This window comes from Dama dama, chromosome 22 (assembly GCF_033118175.1).
Source record: "Dama dama isolate Ldn47 chromosome 22, ASM3311817v1, whole genome shotgun sequence".
NCBI lineage: Eukaryota > Metazoa > Chordata > Mammalia > Artiodactyla > Cervidae > Dama > Dama dama.
The window spans coordinates 32,936,412-32,952,945 of NC_083702.1; the positions used below are offsets into that span (position 1 = coordinate 32,936,412).

Sequence of the window (16,534 nt, forward strand, 5' to 3'; positions counted from 1 at the left end):
GAGATAGAAATGTTTTCTAAAGACTCTGTGAGCCCTTCTTGCTACCGTATTTATTTACGACACTAACCGTATAAGCTAAGGTGAAATAAATTCATTCTAGGCCAACATATTGACTTTTGGCCTATATTCTCCAAACCTGTTGATAACTTGCTTTGTTTTGTATTCCACTATTTGATAATTGCATTCCCAGGTTTTATCTCAGCACTTCTTTGTTAACTGATGAGATATGAACTGCAGAGTCTCAGTGAAGAACTGTGTTCAACTTTTTCTATAGGTAATGACGTATGGGAAAGGCTGGAAAGTCATAGGAAATGCTGCTCTCAGTCTGCTTTCTGGGTCAGTTTTGATGTCCAGCATGGTCATACTGAATTAAATGAAAACAGGATTCACTTCAAAAATCATACTGCAAAGACTGGAGAAAGAAGAAACAAAGAAACAGCACAGAAACTGTTTAACAGAAAAAGGAAAACAGCAAGATTGAGATTCAGGTAAATAACTGAGGAAAAAAAATAATCTCCTTCCATGAAATGCATCAGTGAGGAGCCTATGTTAGGATGAAGATGAATGAATTACAAAACCAGGATTACAACTTCCAAAAACTATTGTCAACATCACTTCAATAGAGTTATCAGATATAGCTGTTATTTCAACAAAGTTCTTATTAATGATATTAAAAAGTTTAAAATACCAAGGTCATCATATAAAATTATATATAAATATGAACTCATATTTTTGATAAATTTAAAGCAAAGAGGAAAAGGATGGTAAAATTCTCTATATCTATGTCCCTTACCTCACTACTTTTCCAGAGAAACTAAAACATACATTTTATGTTTTACAAATCTTAGAATTGTGAATTTTGGTTATAGAGCCTCAAGACTCAACTTTTTGTAGTAATTCATCCTCTTTATAAGGACTCCTTTGTTCCCAGAAACTAGTTATTGTTCCAAATTTTTTTTCTACTAAAAAAATAATCATGTTCTGATTTATAATCCAAGATAGACTGACCTTATATATGTATCTCTGTTCTTTCCAAAGACACCATTAAAATTATAAAACAGATAAATGTATAAACTTACATCACATAAGATAATTAAGAATACAAGGCAAACACATGTATGAAACATCACCAAAGGTTTGGAAGATGAAAAGCAACTGTAGAGTGTTAAATAAGAAAAATAATGGATGAAACATAGTAGAGTATATACTTGGAGGAGGTTAAATGAAAACGGGGCTTACTTTTACTCAGAATTACCAAAATGTCTTAGGACTTGAAACACGGTATGTGACAGAACAGGACTTTAAGACCTGGGTTGAAAACAATAATATCACAGTAAGTTCCCTGCATACAAACCCTCAGTATGCAAACTTTCAAAGAGGTGGATGTGCATTTGCATGCTCCAATCAAGTAAGTTTTTCAGGGGTCCGGCACGCACTCTCACGTGGCTGTGCTTCTGTGTCCTTCATGGTACTGCATAGAGCACACTAGTACAGCATCTTTATCTCAAGCCCAGGATTCCAATGGCAAGTGTTAAAGCATCAGTGATGTAGCTGGTACGGCTAAGTAGCATCCAAGCACAAACGTGAAGATAACTGAGAGAATGGAGAGACAGGAGTAAGAAATGAGAGAGTGGAGAAACAAGAGGAAGAAGAAGTAACTGACGAATCGAAGAGATCATGACACAGGAAATGGCAAGGGGATTTTCTTCATTTGAGGAGGCACTGTTAGGTTTTGAAGCACAGGATGTGAATGTAGAATGGTACACAAGGGTTGTGGCTGACATTCAGAATACGATCCAGGGCAACCATGTCATCTACGATGAGAAAAAAAGAGCTACTACCCAGACATCACTGGATTGTTTTCTCAAGTGAGTCACAGACTTGAATCCAGCAAAGAACCAGAACCTGTGCCATCAACATCAGGCTTGAGCGGAATTACAGCTTGCCCTCCATCTCCTATTGCTGATGATCCTTCAGCTCTGCCATCTCTCACCTCCTTTCCCTCCTCCAGTCAGTAACTCTCCTCATCTGTTCACTTGATGCCAGCCTCTATATGCCAGTTGTTGTACTGTACTATCAGATTTTAAATGTTTTATTTTTTATGTTTGCTTTTTATATATGATTTGTGTGCAAAGCATTATAACCTATTACAGTAAAGTATTACATAGCTGATCGTGTAAGTTGGGTACCTGGACTAAACTTTGTTGGACTTATGGACAAATTGGACTTACAAACATGCTCTTGGAACAGAACTCAGTCGTATGTACAGGACTTGCTGTGTTTGAAAGTAACTTTCATCTTCCCCATCTACAACACAGTGCCCTCCTCAACAGAAACTGAACAGTCCAAGGAAACATAAGATAGTCAGCATGATCACTGGAATCCCAGAAAAAAAGACCATTGTGTACCCATATATAGGATTTATGTTATGTGTGGCTAGCTTTCTGTTCTAATCCAGTGCCCACCTCTTGATAAACCTCATTCACAGTCAGAGTTCCCAGTCTACTTTTTCTTATCTCATCCTTAAATCTGGATGGATAACAATCATTTTCTAATTCAAGCAGAACTTCAAGCTGAAAGAGTAACATCAAGATAGGCATGTTGGTGAAAATGAGACAAAAGATAATTTAAGGAAATGAGAATTTAATTTTTTGGTAAAACCCTCAGGCAAAAGATAATTTAAAGAATGAGAATTTAATTTTTTGGTAAAACCCTCAAATCTGTATACCCTGAGATATTCAAGAAGAAATATTCCATTAAACAATAGGATAACCTGAAGAAGGAATTATCAGAAAACAAGAAGTTTCTCATTGAAATTAAAAAGGTAATTTCTCAAAGATCCAATTAAAAATTTTAGGAGATAAAGTGTAGGTATCACCTAAAATGAAGAAGAAACAGAGACCAAAATATGAACAATAAGAAACATAGTTACTAACACAGAAAATACAATGTCTGCCTAATAGGAGATTCAGAAAAAAATGAAAAATGAAGGGGATAAAATGGTCAAGAAAAAAGATAATTTTCAAGACAAAAAGAATATAACTTTAGAACAAAGACTCTAGTTTTTACAAAATAAGTAACAAAAACATCAATATATATCTGATATTTTTCATTTACAGTGAAATGTCACAGTAAATAGAAGATACTAAACATTTTCACAAAGGGAAAATATTAGTCTTCACCAACAGAAACATCAGATCAACACTGTATTTCTCATAGATGCTAGAAATGATGAATCAATGAATTTAAAATATAAGGAAAATTACTTTCAATTACAATTTTACTTGCAGCCAAACTACAATTAAGAAGAGGGGTAAAATGGAGCATTATTACATATGTGTACATTTAGAACTTTTTGTGCCAAAAACTTTATATCTGGATGTGATTCTGATCTGTGATTTATATCTGATGTGATTCTGGACCAAGAGAAGGAGGTAAACCAAGGAGGACAATATAGGAAACAATGACTTTTCCCGTCCTAGAGAACCATAAAGGGACATCCTAGAATGTCTGCAGGACTAACTAATTTAAGTGAAAGCAAAAGAACCTGCCTTGAAGCAGGTATCAAGGAAAATTGGATTGTGGAGGTCTGGTTTATTCTTGAGAATTTATGGAAATGATAAGGCAAATAACATGAGGAAGAAAGGCTAACGAAAAGGCAATTGGAAAGTTCATAGCTACACAGAAATGAAATTAGGAGCATCCTACTAGACTAGGAAGAAAAATAGGTAGTCTCACATTTTAACATGAAAATCATTCATTGATTTTCGATCTTTAGGATTAACCAACAGGTAAAGCACAATAGGTGTGTGTGTGTGTGTGTGTGTGTGCACATGCGTGTGTGTTTGTGTGTGTATTGTTATTTAGTCACTAAGTCATGTCAGACTCTTTTGCAACCCCATGAACTGTAGCCCACCAGGCTTCTCTGTCCATGAGATTTCCCAGAACGAGTATTGGAGTGGTTTGACAGTCCCTTCTCCAGGGGGTCTTCCTGACCTAGGGATTTAACTGCATCTCTTGTGTCTCCTGCATTGGCAGGCAAATTCATTACCACTGAGCTACCTGGGAAGCCCAGGTGTATACACATATATACACATATGTATTATATATATTTAGAGTAAACATTCAAATAACAGAAATCAACACTTTTAGGTGTGAGAGAAGAGAGATGCCATCCTCATCCAACACGGCAAATGCTGAGGCATTATTTATAATTTATTGAATAAGAAAAGAGGTGTAAGTTAACTAAAGTTTAAACATATCTATTAGAAGAACTTCAATGACATGTGTAACTATACTACAGGGTGAGGGAAGGGAACAGGAAAGGCTGCTGGCGTGGCAATACCAGAACTATGTCTTCCAGTTCCAAGTTAATGATATTTAAAGTTGATGAGTCAGAAACAGCATTTTAATATCCAGGCAAGAATACTGGAGTAGGCAGCCATTCCTTTCTCCAGGGTATCTTCCCGACCCAGGGAATGAACCCTTGTCTCCTGCATTGCAGGCAGATTCTTTACTCTCTGAGCCACTAGGGAAAGTCCATTTGATATACAGAAGTAAATAATAGGAGGCTATTAAAAATAAAAGCAGATTGTAAGGAGGCACCTTCTGAGTAAAAATGTGGGCACAGTATAGAGGCCTGGGCGCTGGAGGGCTGTTATTATTCTCCAGTACTCTTTTAGCCATGAGGCACATGTAACATTAATAAAAAGTAAAATACATATGGGCTTCTCTGAAAGCTCAATTGGTAAAGAATCTACCTGCAATGCAGGAGACCCCAGTTTGATTCCTGGATTGGGATATATGCACGTCAATCTATCTGTATCTCTATGAACAAAGGCAGCTTTGTCCAGATCAAGAAATAATATGAATGATCGAAATTCTATCATTAGGCAATCGCCATGAGATGCATTAAAAAAAAAAAAGAATGCTGAAAGGGCCTTCCCAGGTGGCACTAGTGGTAAAGACCTCACCTGCCAATGGAGGAGTTGTAAAGATTCAGGTTCAACCCCTGGGCCAGGATGATCCTCTGGAGAAGGAAATGGCAACCCATTCCAGTTTTCTTGCCTGGAGAATCCCATGGGCAGAGAAGCCTGGCAGGCTACAGTCCATGGGGTCGCACAGAGCCAGACACAACTGAAGCGACTTAGCACACAGGCACACGCTGTAAGGATTCGAAAGTGGCTCCCTTTGAGTAAAAGGACGAACCTGCAGTTATCATCACTGCTCTCTTAGGAAAGGACACTCATCTTCTCAATAGGAAGTTCTTCCAGAAAGTACAAGGAAGAGAGGAAAATCATTCCTAAAGCTCCTACTTGGTATTCTCAGGTTCTCTCCTCTAAAAAATCTATCTGAATGCCAAGAACTATATCCTTCCAGGTGTGGTGCATTTTATTTCATAGAGTAAAACATTACTCAGAGCTCAAGGAGTTAATACATTTCCTTCTCGGGTTGAAATGCTACCTTAATTATACGGCGTTTATTCTTGGCATTTCCAGTTTCCTAAAGAGACAAGGTTACTTTGCAATCTCTTTGTGCTCATGCATGTGTGTGGGGTATTGTTGAGGGGGGGTAAAATGCTTCCAGCTTACCACACTCAGAGAAAGAAATCATAAATCAGTAGGTCAGGCAGGTACTATTATGTCACCTTTAACATTATTATGTTTTCAATACAATATTTGAATGGATTTCCTTCTGCATAATAATTTATCGAGAATTACCAAAACTCTTAATGAGCTCAGAGAACTCTGGCTCCAATAAAATGAAACCTTTATCACAAATTGGTTGAGCCTATGACTGCAACTTCATCATTCAATTGTATATAAGTCAAGATGTATTTTTACTTTGTAGGAATAAGTTCTCAGGGAAAGAAAACTCATTTAAAAACTTTGGACCATTAAACCTTAAATGGTAGAATATCAGTAAAATAAAAATGAACTGGACCAAGACTCAAGAAACTTGGAATCCAGCCATCATTCAGCAAGTAACAACTATGTGACATTGGGAAAGTCTTCTAACCTTACTTGGTTTCAGTTTACAAATGTCAAAATGAGAGATGTGTCTAAATAAAGGCTTTCTAAAAATCTGTTGTAGTTTGAAAAATCATATATATTTGGAACAGAGAACTTACAGTTTTCAGTGGCTGCTGCCATGTAGGTTATACTGTTTTTCCTAGAAATTATTCTCTTGCTAGAAATATTCATTAAATTGTCCATCATGAAAAAAAACAGAAAGAAGCTTTTCTCTCTGACAACTTAGGCAAAAAACCTTTAGCATTGTGTGCTCACTGCATGCCAGGGATAATGCCATTTAATCCTCACACTAACCAGGTGTGACTGAGGTACTATAATCCTCATTTAATAGACCGGAATAATGCAACTCAGAAGGATTGAGCAGTTTTCCCAAGATCACCCAGCAGATGAGGTATAACGATGCAGAATATGAATCTGATTATGTCAAAATCCAAATAACTTCCTCTTTATCTTTTAGTTTAACCATTTAATACACTTAAATTTCATGTGAAGTGAAGTTACTCAGTCGTGTCCGACTCTTTGCGACCCCATGGACTGTAACCTGCCAGGGTCCTCTGTCCATGGAATTTTCCAGGCAAGAGTACCGGAGTGGGTTGCCATTTCCTTCTCCAGGGGATCTTCCCAACCCAGGGACTGAACCTGAGTCTCCCGTATTGCAGGCAGATGCTTTACCATCTGAGCCATTTCATACAGTTATATAATCTTATAACCCCCAAAGAATCAAGCTCTTTCATACATACAATGGAATATACATATTGCACAGCTAAGAATAGAAATTTGCTTAGTCCTAGACAGAATCAGTCTCCCAAAGCTACTATTAGTCTTGCACGTGCTTACTTTATGAATCAGAAATAATGACATGGGTTATTAAATACCAATTCTTTGCTCCCAAGAGAATACAATGAACAATAGTTGGAGAAGTTTATCAGAAGAGGGAATGCAACAAATATAAGTTTAAACACTGAGCTTCCAGTTTGGTAATCACGAAATTATGCATTTGAAAGGAAGTACAATATCTTTAAATTCACCTTTAAAAAATATTTGTCAGTTTCATACTAGAGCATGTTGTTGAACCTACCCCTAAGATGCTAATAACAATCTTAAAGTCCATAAATTATTACTGGAAAAGGGTAAGAAATTTACAGCTAGGACCTGTTTCCCACCCCCACACCCATAGCTATAGAAACCATGTCCTATACAAAGCTTCAAGACAAAAAGGAAACAAGTCTCTAGGAACATTCAGTTTATTGCCATAATGGATATTGAGTAGAGGTCACTCATTCATTTACTTTAAAAGGTTTTGGTAACAGTGAACCAGGTCAAGATGAACCACCGGTCTAGGACCATAATTAGAAACATAAACCACCTAAGCAGTATTAGAAACAAGCTGACTTATTATAAAAAAGAGATGAGTCAAAAAATAAAATTGCTGAAGTTGGGCATTATAGTACAAGTAATACAGCAAAAGAAAAATAAATTACCCTTAAAAAGCCCATAAGGATATTTTTCTCTGAAATATTTATAAAGTTCATCTTATATAATAATATGCATTAAAAGTTAGCTAGACACAGTAAATAAAGGTGCAAAATACTCTTTCTTAAGGACAATAAACAAAAAGATGAAAGAAGAGCACTGTTGAACAGTAGAAAAAGAAGATTAAACTTTCTTAGTGTTCCTAAAATTAAAGATCTCATAAAGAGACAAGTTCTTAAAGGAAGATAGGATGCTTCTGATATTATGCATGATTTTATTTGTAGAATGAATTGATTTATGATCCTCCAAAGAATAACAGAAAGCTTTCTTAATTCTTCCTTTAATCCTCATGAGTCAGTTATGTGAACAAATTTTGAAGACTATGATTCTATAAAGTCTTTATAAGGAAGTAATGTTGACTGAGTTTTCAACCCAATTAAGATCATGCAATTTTAGAGCTGAGGTTGTTTTTTAAAGAGATAAAAACAGCTCATAAAGAATTGATCCTAAGTAATGAAATAAACTGATTAATCTGCCAATCTTTATGGTATTCTCTTCAATAAATAACTATGGAGTAAAACTTACCACTGTTCTTTTACATCTTGAGTTGAAAAAATATATAATTAAAAGGTCAAGAGAAATATTTTAAATAATCTGGGTCATTAGCATATGTGAATGTTTGTTCATACACACACATACAGACTTGTTCTATGTTTTTTAAGTTGAATGAAATATACTTCAAATGGAATAAAGATGACTAAGTTAACCTCTACTTTAAAGAGACATTATAAAAGAATGAGGAGAATTTTAGGAAACATCACCCTCCTGTTACTGTAGCTATCAAGTATGAAAATTATTCTGCTCTCTTACCTATCAATCTAATCTATCTCACAGATCTGCTTAACCCATCTAATGTATTTACTGCATGTCTTTCATACTATGTGCAGCAAGTTAATGTCTTATATATTTATAGTTGAAACAAAAATTTTAAAACCTGTCCTAGTTTTGGACTAATTACATTGTAGTCCACTAGTATATCAATAAAGGAACTAAAATGTACTTTTTTTTCTAAGGTTGAAAGGAACAATTGCATAAAATATCTAAAAAATTCAAGCAGGATGAATAATGTAAGTGCTATGTTTATTTCTACAAGGTCTTAAGGCTTCATACTTAAGAAAAAAGTTGATCAAATTAAAAATATATTACATAAGTATTTTCAGATATCAAATAAAATTTAATCTATGGCAAATTCTTACATGAGCATTGATTATGCATCGACAAAAATTCATTTAATAATAATACTTGTTATAAATTTAATTTGCCTTCTACCATAACAGGTTTGATTTTTAATCTTCTCCTTCCCTCTCCAATACTGCCAAAAAAAAGGAGGAATTAGAGAAAAACTTCTTAAAAGGAAATATGGTTAAGGATTTATATGGGGAACAAAAAGGATATCTTCTATGTTTTTAATCTTCTATTTCTACACATGCCACTACATCAGTGCTTCCCATAACTGTTTGAACAATCTCTCAATAGACTAATTTACATATATTGTGATTTTCATAACTATTAAGTGTTTGTAAGACAGCTCCAAATTAACAATTTATAAAACATACTTTAGAACTATGCTTTTAGTTAATGAGTATACTAGAAGCTGTGAAAATTGATTCCTTTCAGACTGTCACTCTTGTTTAGTACTTATTTCTTGCCTGAAACATTCCCAGACTTTAAAAAAAAAAAAATAGCTTGATGCGTTTTGACTCTGTCAGTATCATTTATCTGTACTAACACTGGAAAGAGGACAAATACACAGATATAATACCCTACATCTCTTAATGTTTCCCCCATATTGCCAGCAGTGTGACATTATTTCTTTTAGAAACTACCAGTTTTTTTTTTCCTTATCCTGTTAACTAGTGGAGGCCAGAAGAGTAATATTTCAATCAAATAGAAATTCTAAGCTTTTAAAATTCTAATACTCAGCAAAATTTCTACTAACAGTCAGAAAACTTTGCTTTTCTAACCCTAGTTCTACCTCTGTCATGTGATCTTGGGCAAGCCATTACAGTTGGCTCCCACTCACTAGGATAGAGTCATGTGATGTCATAATGAAGTCATATCATTTCTACAACAGTTTAAGGCTCTTCATTTAAAAAATTCTCCGACTTACAAATTAATATGCTCCAAGCTCTGGAGCAAGAAACCTACCAATTTCAACATGTTGACATTATGACAGTATTTTAAATCCACAATATTAAGTGGCCGTAATTATGGAATAATTCCAAAAAAGTACTAAGGTGTTGAACAATTTAAATGGTCAGAAAATACAGCTGATTGACCCTTCCACACATTTATAATGTGGGTTTGCATATAGTTTTGTGATTCTATTTAACAAAAGACAATCTCAATCTCATAAAAATTATAAAAACAAAAGTATTGGTATTCTCATCAAATTACAGTGAAATCAAGTGACTTGTAAAGGCCCACATCATTCACTATGGAATTTTATCTTATTTGTAATGAGAAATTGCCATAATAATTTTATTATCTTCAGTTTTCAATAACCAAATTATTTTAAGTGTAGCTAACTTGGTACCATCAACTAAAGTTATATTCCAAGTCAGTTAGCTTAGATTAAACATGAAACCCAATAAATAGTTTTAAAACACTGAATGAATAACCATACTCCAGATATGGACAGATAGACAATATCACATTAGAAATCTGTTGTTCATACTTAAGGAAAGCAAAGAGTCTTGGCTGTGATATTTTACTGATGATGTTTCTCTGTCTCACTAAGAGCTATGACTAGCTTATTAAAATCTCAGGTAGAACATGAATGATTGGCTATATAATCCACAGTACAGAAACTAAGGCTGACTGACCCAGCTAGAAAAAATGGGATAATTTATTTTTGTCAAAGAAGCCTAAATATGATAAACATGCAAATGAAATCACTTTGACATGTTTGCTTCTGTCATCTATGACATTTACACTTAAATATATTGGATTCTCACAATACAGCTTCAATAGAATGATGAAATTCTAACTGCAAATCTAACAGCTGCTTTAAGATGGGTGATGTCAAGTAAGGCTGGAGTCACTGCTCCATGAACTATATCTTCTTCTTGCTAGTCATAGCAAGTATGTATTGACCGTTTACTACATGCCTTGAAACTACACTGAAGTGCTCTATCCACAATTTCACTAAATCCTCATAAGTACTCTGTGAAATAAGTGCTTTCAGAAAAGGAGTATTCAGAAAGGGAAACAGATTGTGTCAAGGTGTGTGTCACAAGCAAGTGGTGGCATGAGATGACCCCAAGCAGCTTTGCTTCTCATCATTGCAAATTTTCACAGAAGAAAAATACGGAAGTTACAGAGCCCTCAGTCCTGGTTTCTCCAGGCAATATAAGGGTGAAATTCGAGTTGAAAACAAAATCATTACCTTCCCTGACTTCCACCTTGAATCTGCGTGACTCTTCAGGTTACTGCAAAAAAGTTCTCTCTTCCACAGCTAACAGAAAACCTGTGATACCTCCCTGCTTTGGTTCCTGGGAACCTCCCTCATTAAGAACATTTACATGCATGTTTTCAACATTAAAGAATAAAGAAAAGGAAACATTTCTCCACAAAAGTTTCCCTTCAGTGTAAGATAAAAATTGCCACCAGCTTGCTATCCCTGAAACTCCTCAACACAGGCAAGATTCTGCCACTCCCAGGACAGGCAAGATTCTCCTGACACAGGGGGGCCACACGTCACGACTGGGCTGAAAGTAGCTTTAATTCTGCAGCTTACTTCATTGAGGTCATCTGAGAAACAAAAGCTACTTCTTAATTGGAAGTCCGTATGAAATTATGATTTCTGACCTGGATCTGCTGCTGAAGCAAATTGATTTTGTGTTGTTGCTGCAGAAGCTGCTGCTGTTGTCTCGCGATCTGTGGAGAAACGGAACAAGGAAAATTTAAGAGTGTATTGCAGTCCCGGGGGAAATTCCCATGGTTCTGTGTCACAAAGTTTAATATGACATTGATTAAGCTCATGAAAATAGATGCGCCCACGCCTCTACAGGACCAGCAATTCACCCTTAAGTCGGATCAAACAAGATATTTTGACATGGGGAACAGTTACGTTTCTTTTGGCCTAAAACAAATGAAGTCTAAGACAAGACAACTATGGTCCAATCCAATTTGAAATGGTCGAGTTTCAAAAATCTCTCTTTCTGGCAATCTAGTAAGGAGGTACTGTCTCTGACATCTTCAGCCCTTAGGAAAGGAAAAGAATGTCACATATCCTCCTGTTTATGAAACAGAGTCCAGAGGAGCAGCAAGTATTAAAAGATGCTGTATTCTTTAGTGAGGTGTTGGTACGTTTCTGTGTCTTGGTGAATACCGTCATTTCTGCCTCTCACAAACCTCTAACTCCCGAGTCCTCAGCACATTCAATTCTGGTCTCTGCCCCCACTCTCTACTAAATGGATTCTTAATAAAGTCACCAGTCACTTCCAATTTGTTAAATTCTGAAGTGTTTCCTAGTCCCCACGACTTGACTTTTCATCAGAATTCAGTACTCAAGTGCTTTCCCTTGCCTGAACTTTCTCCCTTGGCTTCTCTGTCATCACATTTTCCTGGTTTTGCTCCTACCTCTGAGTCTGAACCTTCTTAGAGACCATCAATGGCTCTCTTCAGTGGTTCAATGTTGTAGGCTCAATTTTAGACTCTATTCTTTTCCTTCTTCATATCCGCACATATGTCAAGTGATTACAAATTTGCTTCTCTAGCTTGATCTTTGCCATAAGTGTTAGACCCATTTATCTAACAAACATTCTCAAAAGCACTCCCAATTCAACAGATTCAAAACTAAACTCAAGAATTAGCCCTCAGTGTGGTCAACTTAAGTGTTTTCTAAGCCATACTACCACAATCCCCCTGCCCCCTCCCCGTTATTCCTTCTTATAACATCCTCTACCTACTTAATACATTCTATGATGTTATATTTCATGTTTGTTTTAATCAACAGATTTCTGTCTCCTCAGAAGAAATCCATAAATACAGTGATGCTAGGGACTATGCAGATTTTCTTTTCACCATTTACACAAAGTCTGATGCAAAGGAATACAGAAGGAACATTTGATGAAGCATGTATCAGTGAAGAGATAAGAAAACTTTAAATACTTCATTATATGAGATAGGGCAGGAAACCTTCTCACAAGAATGTAACTTCTGACCTCATAAAACTTATAGTTTTCTTACAAATAAGCTCTAATTCTTTTTCCTAATGCTATGATCACTATCATTTTCATTACGAAGGTATATTCTTTAACCTCTGTTTCAGAAAGCTAAAAACTTAGGAAAAAATAGATACAGGGCCCATTACTATGAATGAAAGTAGAGAACTTATATAATAAAGTTGGGCCCTTATGGCTGCACAATGCATTTTTTATTTCCCCTGTATACACTGGTGCAATTATAATTATTTTAGTATTTTCATTTTATCTTAAGAATACAGCTTAAAGAAATTCCTTTTTATTTTCTTGAAGAAAAGTAGGAAAGGAAAAGGTAGAAAATTAAATATCACTCTCCTCTTTAAGTACAGTTCTTTCCTCCCAAATATCAATATTTCAGCTGATATTTAAATCTTTTTATAAGTGTCTTAAAATTTTCTCAGGAAACTGACTACCTCATAGCCCTCCTCATTCCCTCCTGTTCTAAGTCACTGCTGGCTTTGGCCTGTATTGGTGTGATAGCCTCCTGTTTGCTCTCTCGGCTTCTGCCCTTGCTCCTTGCAGCCTGTTATAACCTAGCAGAAAGACAGATCATTTTAAAACATAAGTTGAGTTACGTTATTCATCATTTCAAAACTCTATGTCTCAGTTTCCACATAATGCCTGCAAGGCCCTGTATCTCTCCAGTCTCATCTCTTCTCTGTCTCTTCACTATTGCCACACTTTTCTACCGTCTGTTGAATATACCAAGGATAGTCTTATTTTCCAAGAATACTTCTGCCTCTGGGCCATTGCATGTGCTCTCCCCACCATCTAGAATAATCTTCCTGGATAACTACACTGCTCTCTCTCTCACTACCTACGAGTCTCTGATCAACTGTAATATTGTCAAGGAGACCTCCCTGGGCACTCAATCTAAAAGAGCCTACCTCTCTACCTGGTGCCCTCATCCCTATGTCTCTGTTTCATTTTCAACATATATTTAACTGATTTATTGTCTATCTTTTCCTAACTAGAATTCAATACATATGGGATTTTTGTCTATTTTATTTCTTCTGTATTCCATTAGCTAGGACAGAATCTGGCATCAAATTGGGGCTCAACAGTGGTAGCTCAGTTGGTTAAGAATCCACCTGCAGTGCAGGAGACCCTGGTTTGATTCCCTGAAGAAGATCGGGGAGATCCCCTGGGGAAAGGATAGGTCACATATTCCAGTATTCATGTGCTTCCCTGGTGGCTCAGACGGTAAAGAATCCACCTGCAGTGTGGGAGACCTGGGTTCGATCCCTGGGTTGGGAAGATCCTCGGGAGGAGGGCATGGCAACCCACTCCAGGATTCTTGCCTGGAGAACTCTCATGGACAAAGGAGCCTGGCAGGCTACAAGCCAGCACGGCATGCCAGAGGGGACTTGAGAGAGCAGAATGGGCTCCAGGAACCTGACCTGTAGCCTCCAGACGAGATCTTCTCCCAGACTGTGTAGGCATCATTGCCTGACACCTCTCCAATACAAGGGAGACATTTCTGAAAGTGCCTAATGATTTCTTAAGTTCTAAGGAGAATGTCAGAGTAAGTAAAAAATTCTAGAATCTGTGGAAGATGTCTGAGAATAGGCCAGGATGTAAAAAGAAAAAGTAAGGCACACTGCTCCCCGTTAATAATTGCCCAGATTTTTGAGGACAAGCATGCTCCCAGACCCATCAAAATATGGATTCTCTACAAAGAAATATCTTCCTCTGAGCTCCGGTTTCAGAGGCTCCTAGGATTTTCTGAATTCAGATAGTTAAAAGTATTGAAGGGCTGTTGTTCAGTTGCCAGGTCATGTTTGACTCTTTATAACCCCATGGACTGCAGAATGCCAGGCTTCCCTGTCCTTTACCATCTCCCAGAGTTTGCTTAAATGCATGTCCATTCAGTCAGTGATGCTAACTATCTCATTCACCTGCTGCCCCATTCTCTTCTTGTCTTCAATCGTTCCCAGCATCAGGGTCTTTTCCAATGAGTTGGCTCTTCTTATGAATAAGAAAAGAATGGTGTTCTTCTAGACTGCCATGGGCAATCACTATCTGAAGTTATTTTGTTAATTTTTTTGTTCCTCTTGATTGTCTCTCTTTCCACCAGAATTTAGGGGCTTTGTCTTTCTGTTTAATTGAAGTAACTTCAGTAGTTAGCACAATACCTGGCCCACAAGAAGCACTTACTATTTTTTTTTAATAAATTAAACTTACCTTCTCCAGGGGTTTAAACTATTCTCTATGTAGATAACCACAGAAAGTAAATTCATCCCTTTCTTCCAAACTATTTATTGATAAAGAAAGCTGAGCACCAAAGAACTGATGCTTTTGAACGGTGGTATTGGAGAAGACTCTTGAGAGTCCCTGGGACTGTAAGGAGATCCAACCAGTCCATCCTAAAGATCAGTCCTAGGTGTTCATTGGAAGGACTGATGTTGAAGCTGAAACTCCAATACTTTGGCCACCTGATGCGATGAGCTGACTCATTTGAAAAGACCCTGATGCTGGGAAAGATTGAAGGCAGGAGGAGAAGGGGACAACAGAGGATGAGATGGTTGGATGGCATCACCAACTCAATGGACATGAGTTTGGGTAAACTCCGGGAGCTGGTGATGGACAGGGAGGCCTAGTGTGCTGCAGTCCATTGGACATGACTGAACTGAACTGAATATTCTCTCTCATAGTTTCAAATGGGCAACCTGAAGATTCTAATTCAATATAAAAAAGCCATCTGCTTTTCCAAATCTACCTGCCTCTGAACAGCCTGTCACCCAGGCTCAACCCTTTTCCTCTCTCTTTAGCCCACTTAAAAAATTCAACTATCCATGATTCTTCCACCTGTTCTCTCTTTTTCCATGGTCATTACCCTGTTTACAGTCTCATGTCTTATTTAGATTATTATAATAGATTCCTATCCAAACTTTCTGCCCCATAATTGGAAATTTACTTCACTAGTTGAATCCTACACCTAGCCTTCAAAGCTCACACTAAACAGGTCAAACAAAAGCTTTCATAACATCTCTGAATGGAAATGTTCTCTTGACTCTCTCTATGGTTCTTTTTGCGTTTCTCTCTTATCCATCACCTTGATTACAATCACTTCCATGTTGCATACCACTGAAATAGTTGATAAGCTTTTTCAGATCAGTTTTTTGTTTACTTTGGTATTTCGCCTTTTTATTATGCATGGTAGAGAGGAGAGAGGCTTTTATTGATCTCTGTTTGCCTCACAGAGTGACCTATAAGCTGCAGGCGGAACAGTGCCTGTGCCTCCAGCTCTTACTAGACTGTGTCTCTAGTTCTGACTCACCTGTTCTTGCTGCTGCTTGGCCAGCTCCATTTGCTGGCGCTGTTTCTCAATCTGAGACGCAGCCAGTTTCTTCTGCTCATCATGGGCAGCCAGCAGCTGCTCTCGGAGACTGGTTAGCTGATTGATCATACCCATGAGCTGCCTCTCCTTCTCAGCTAGGCTTTCGGGAGTCCCTGAGAATAAGATGGCAATAAGACGTGTGAAAAAAAAGAGAAATGAGAAGACAGTGGTTCCTCAATGACAATGACTCGGGTATGTAGAGAAATATTATAAATAAAAGGTTTGGCACCCAAACAAACATATACTTACCTTCTTTCAAACTGTAACTCAATAGTAAAAAGTGATTACTATTTATCCATTATAGAATATCAGGATGAACGAATATCTTGATTATTTTGTATTTATGACAAGTAACAATCTATATAGCTTTTTTTCACTTTAATTATACAAGTAAATAAAATATTATTGGCTTAGCATTTATT

General features: G+C 36.8%; 1 protein-coding gene across 5 annotated transcripts in view; it reads right to left on the reverse strand.

The window, feature by feature from the left end:
• Positions 1 to 16,534, reverse strand: part of SOX5 (SRY-box transcription factor 5) — a 1,090,517-nt gene that overhangs the window by 210,452 nt on the left and 863,531 nt on the right. For all 5 annotated transcript variants that reach the window (XM_061125136.1, XM_061125135.1, XM_061125134.1 and 2 more), the window contains 2 exons: positions 16,053 to 16,225; positions 11,376 to 11,444 (listed from right to left, as the gene is read on the reverse strand). In XM_061125136.1, the coding sequence (XP_060981119.1) occupies positions 11,376 to 11,444; positions 16,053 to 16,225 (242 nt within the window). The remainder of the gene's footprint in view (positions 1 to 11,375; positions 11,445 to 16,052; positions 16,226 to 16,534) is intronic.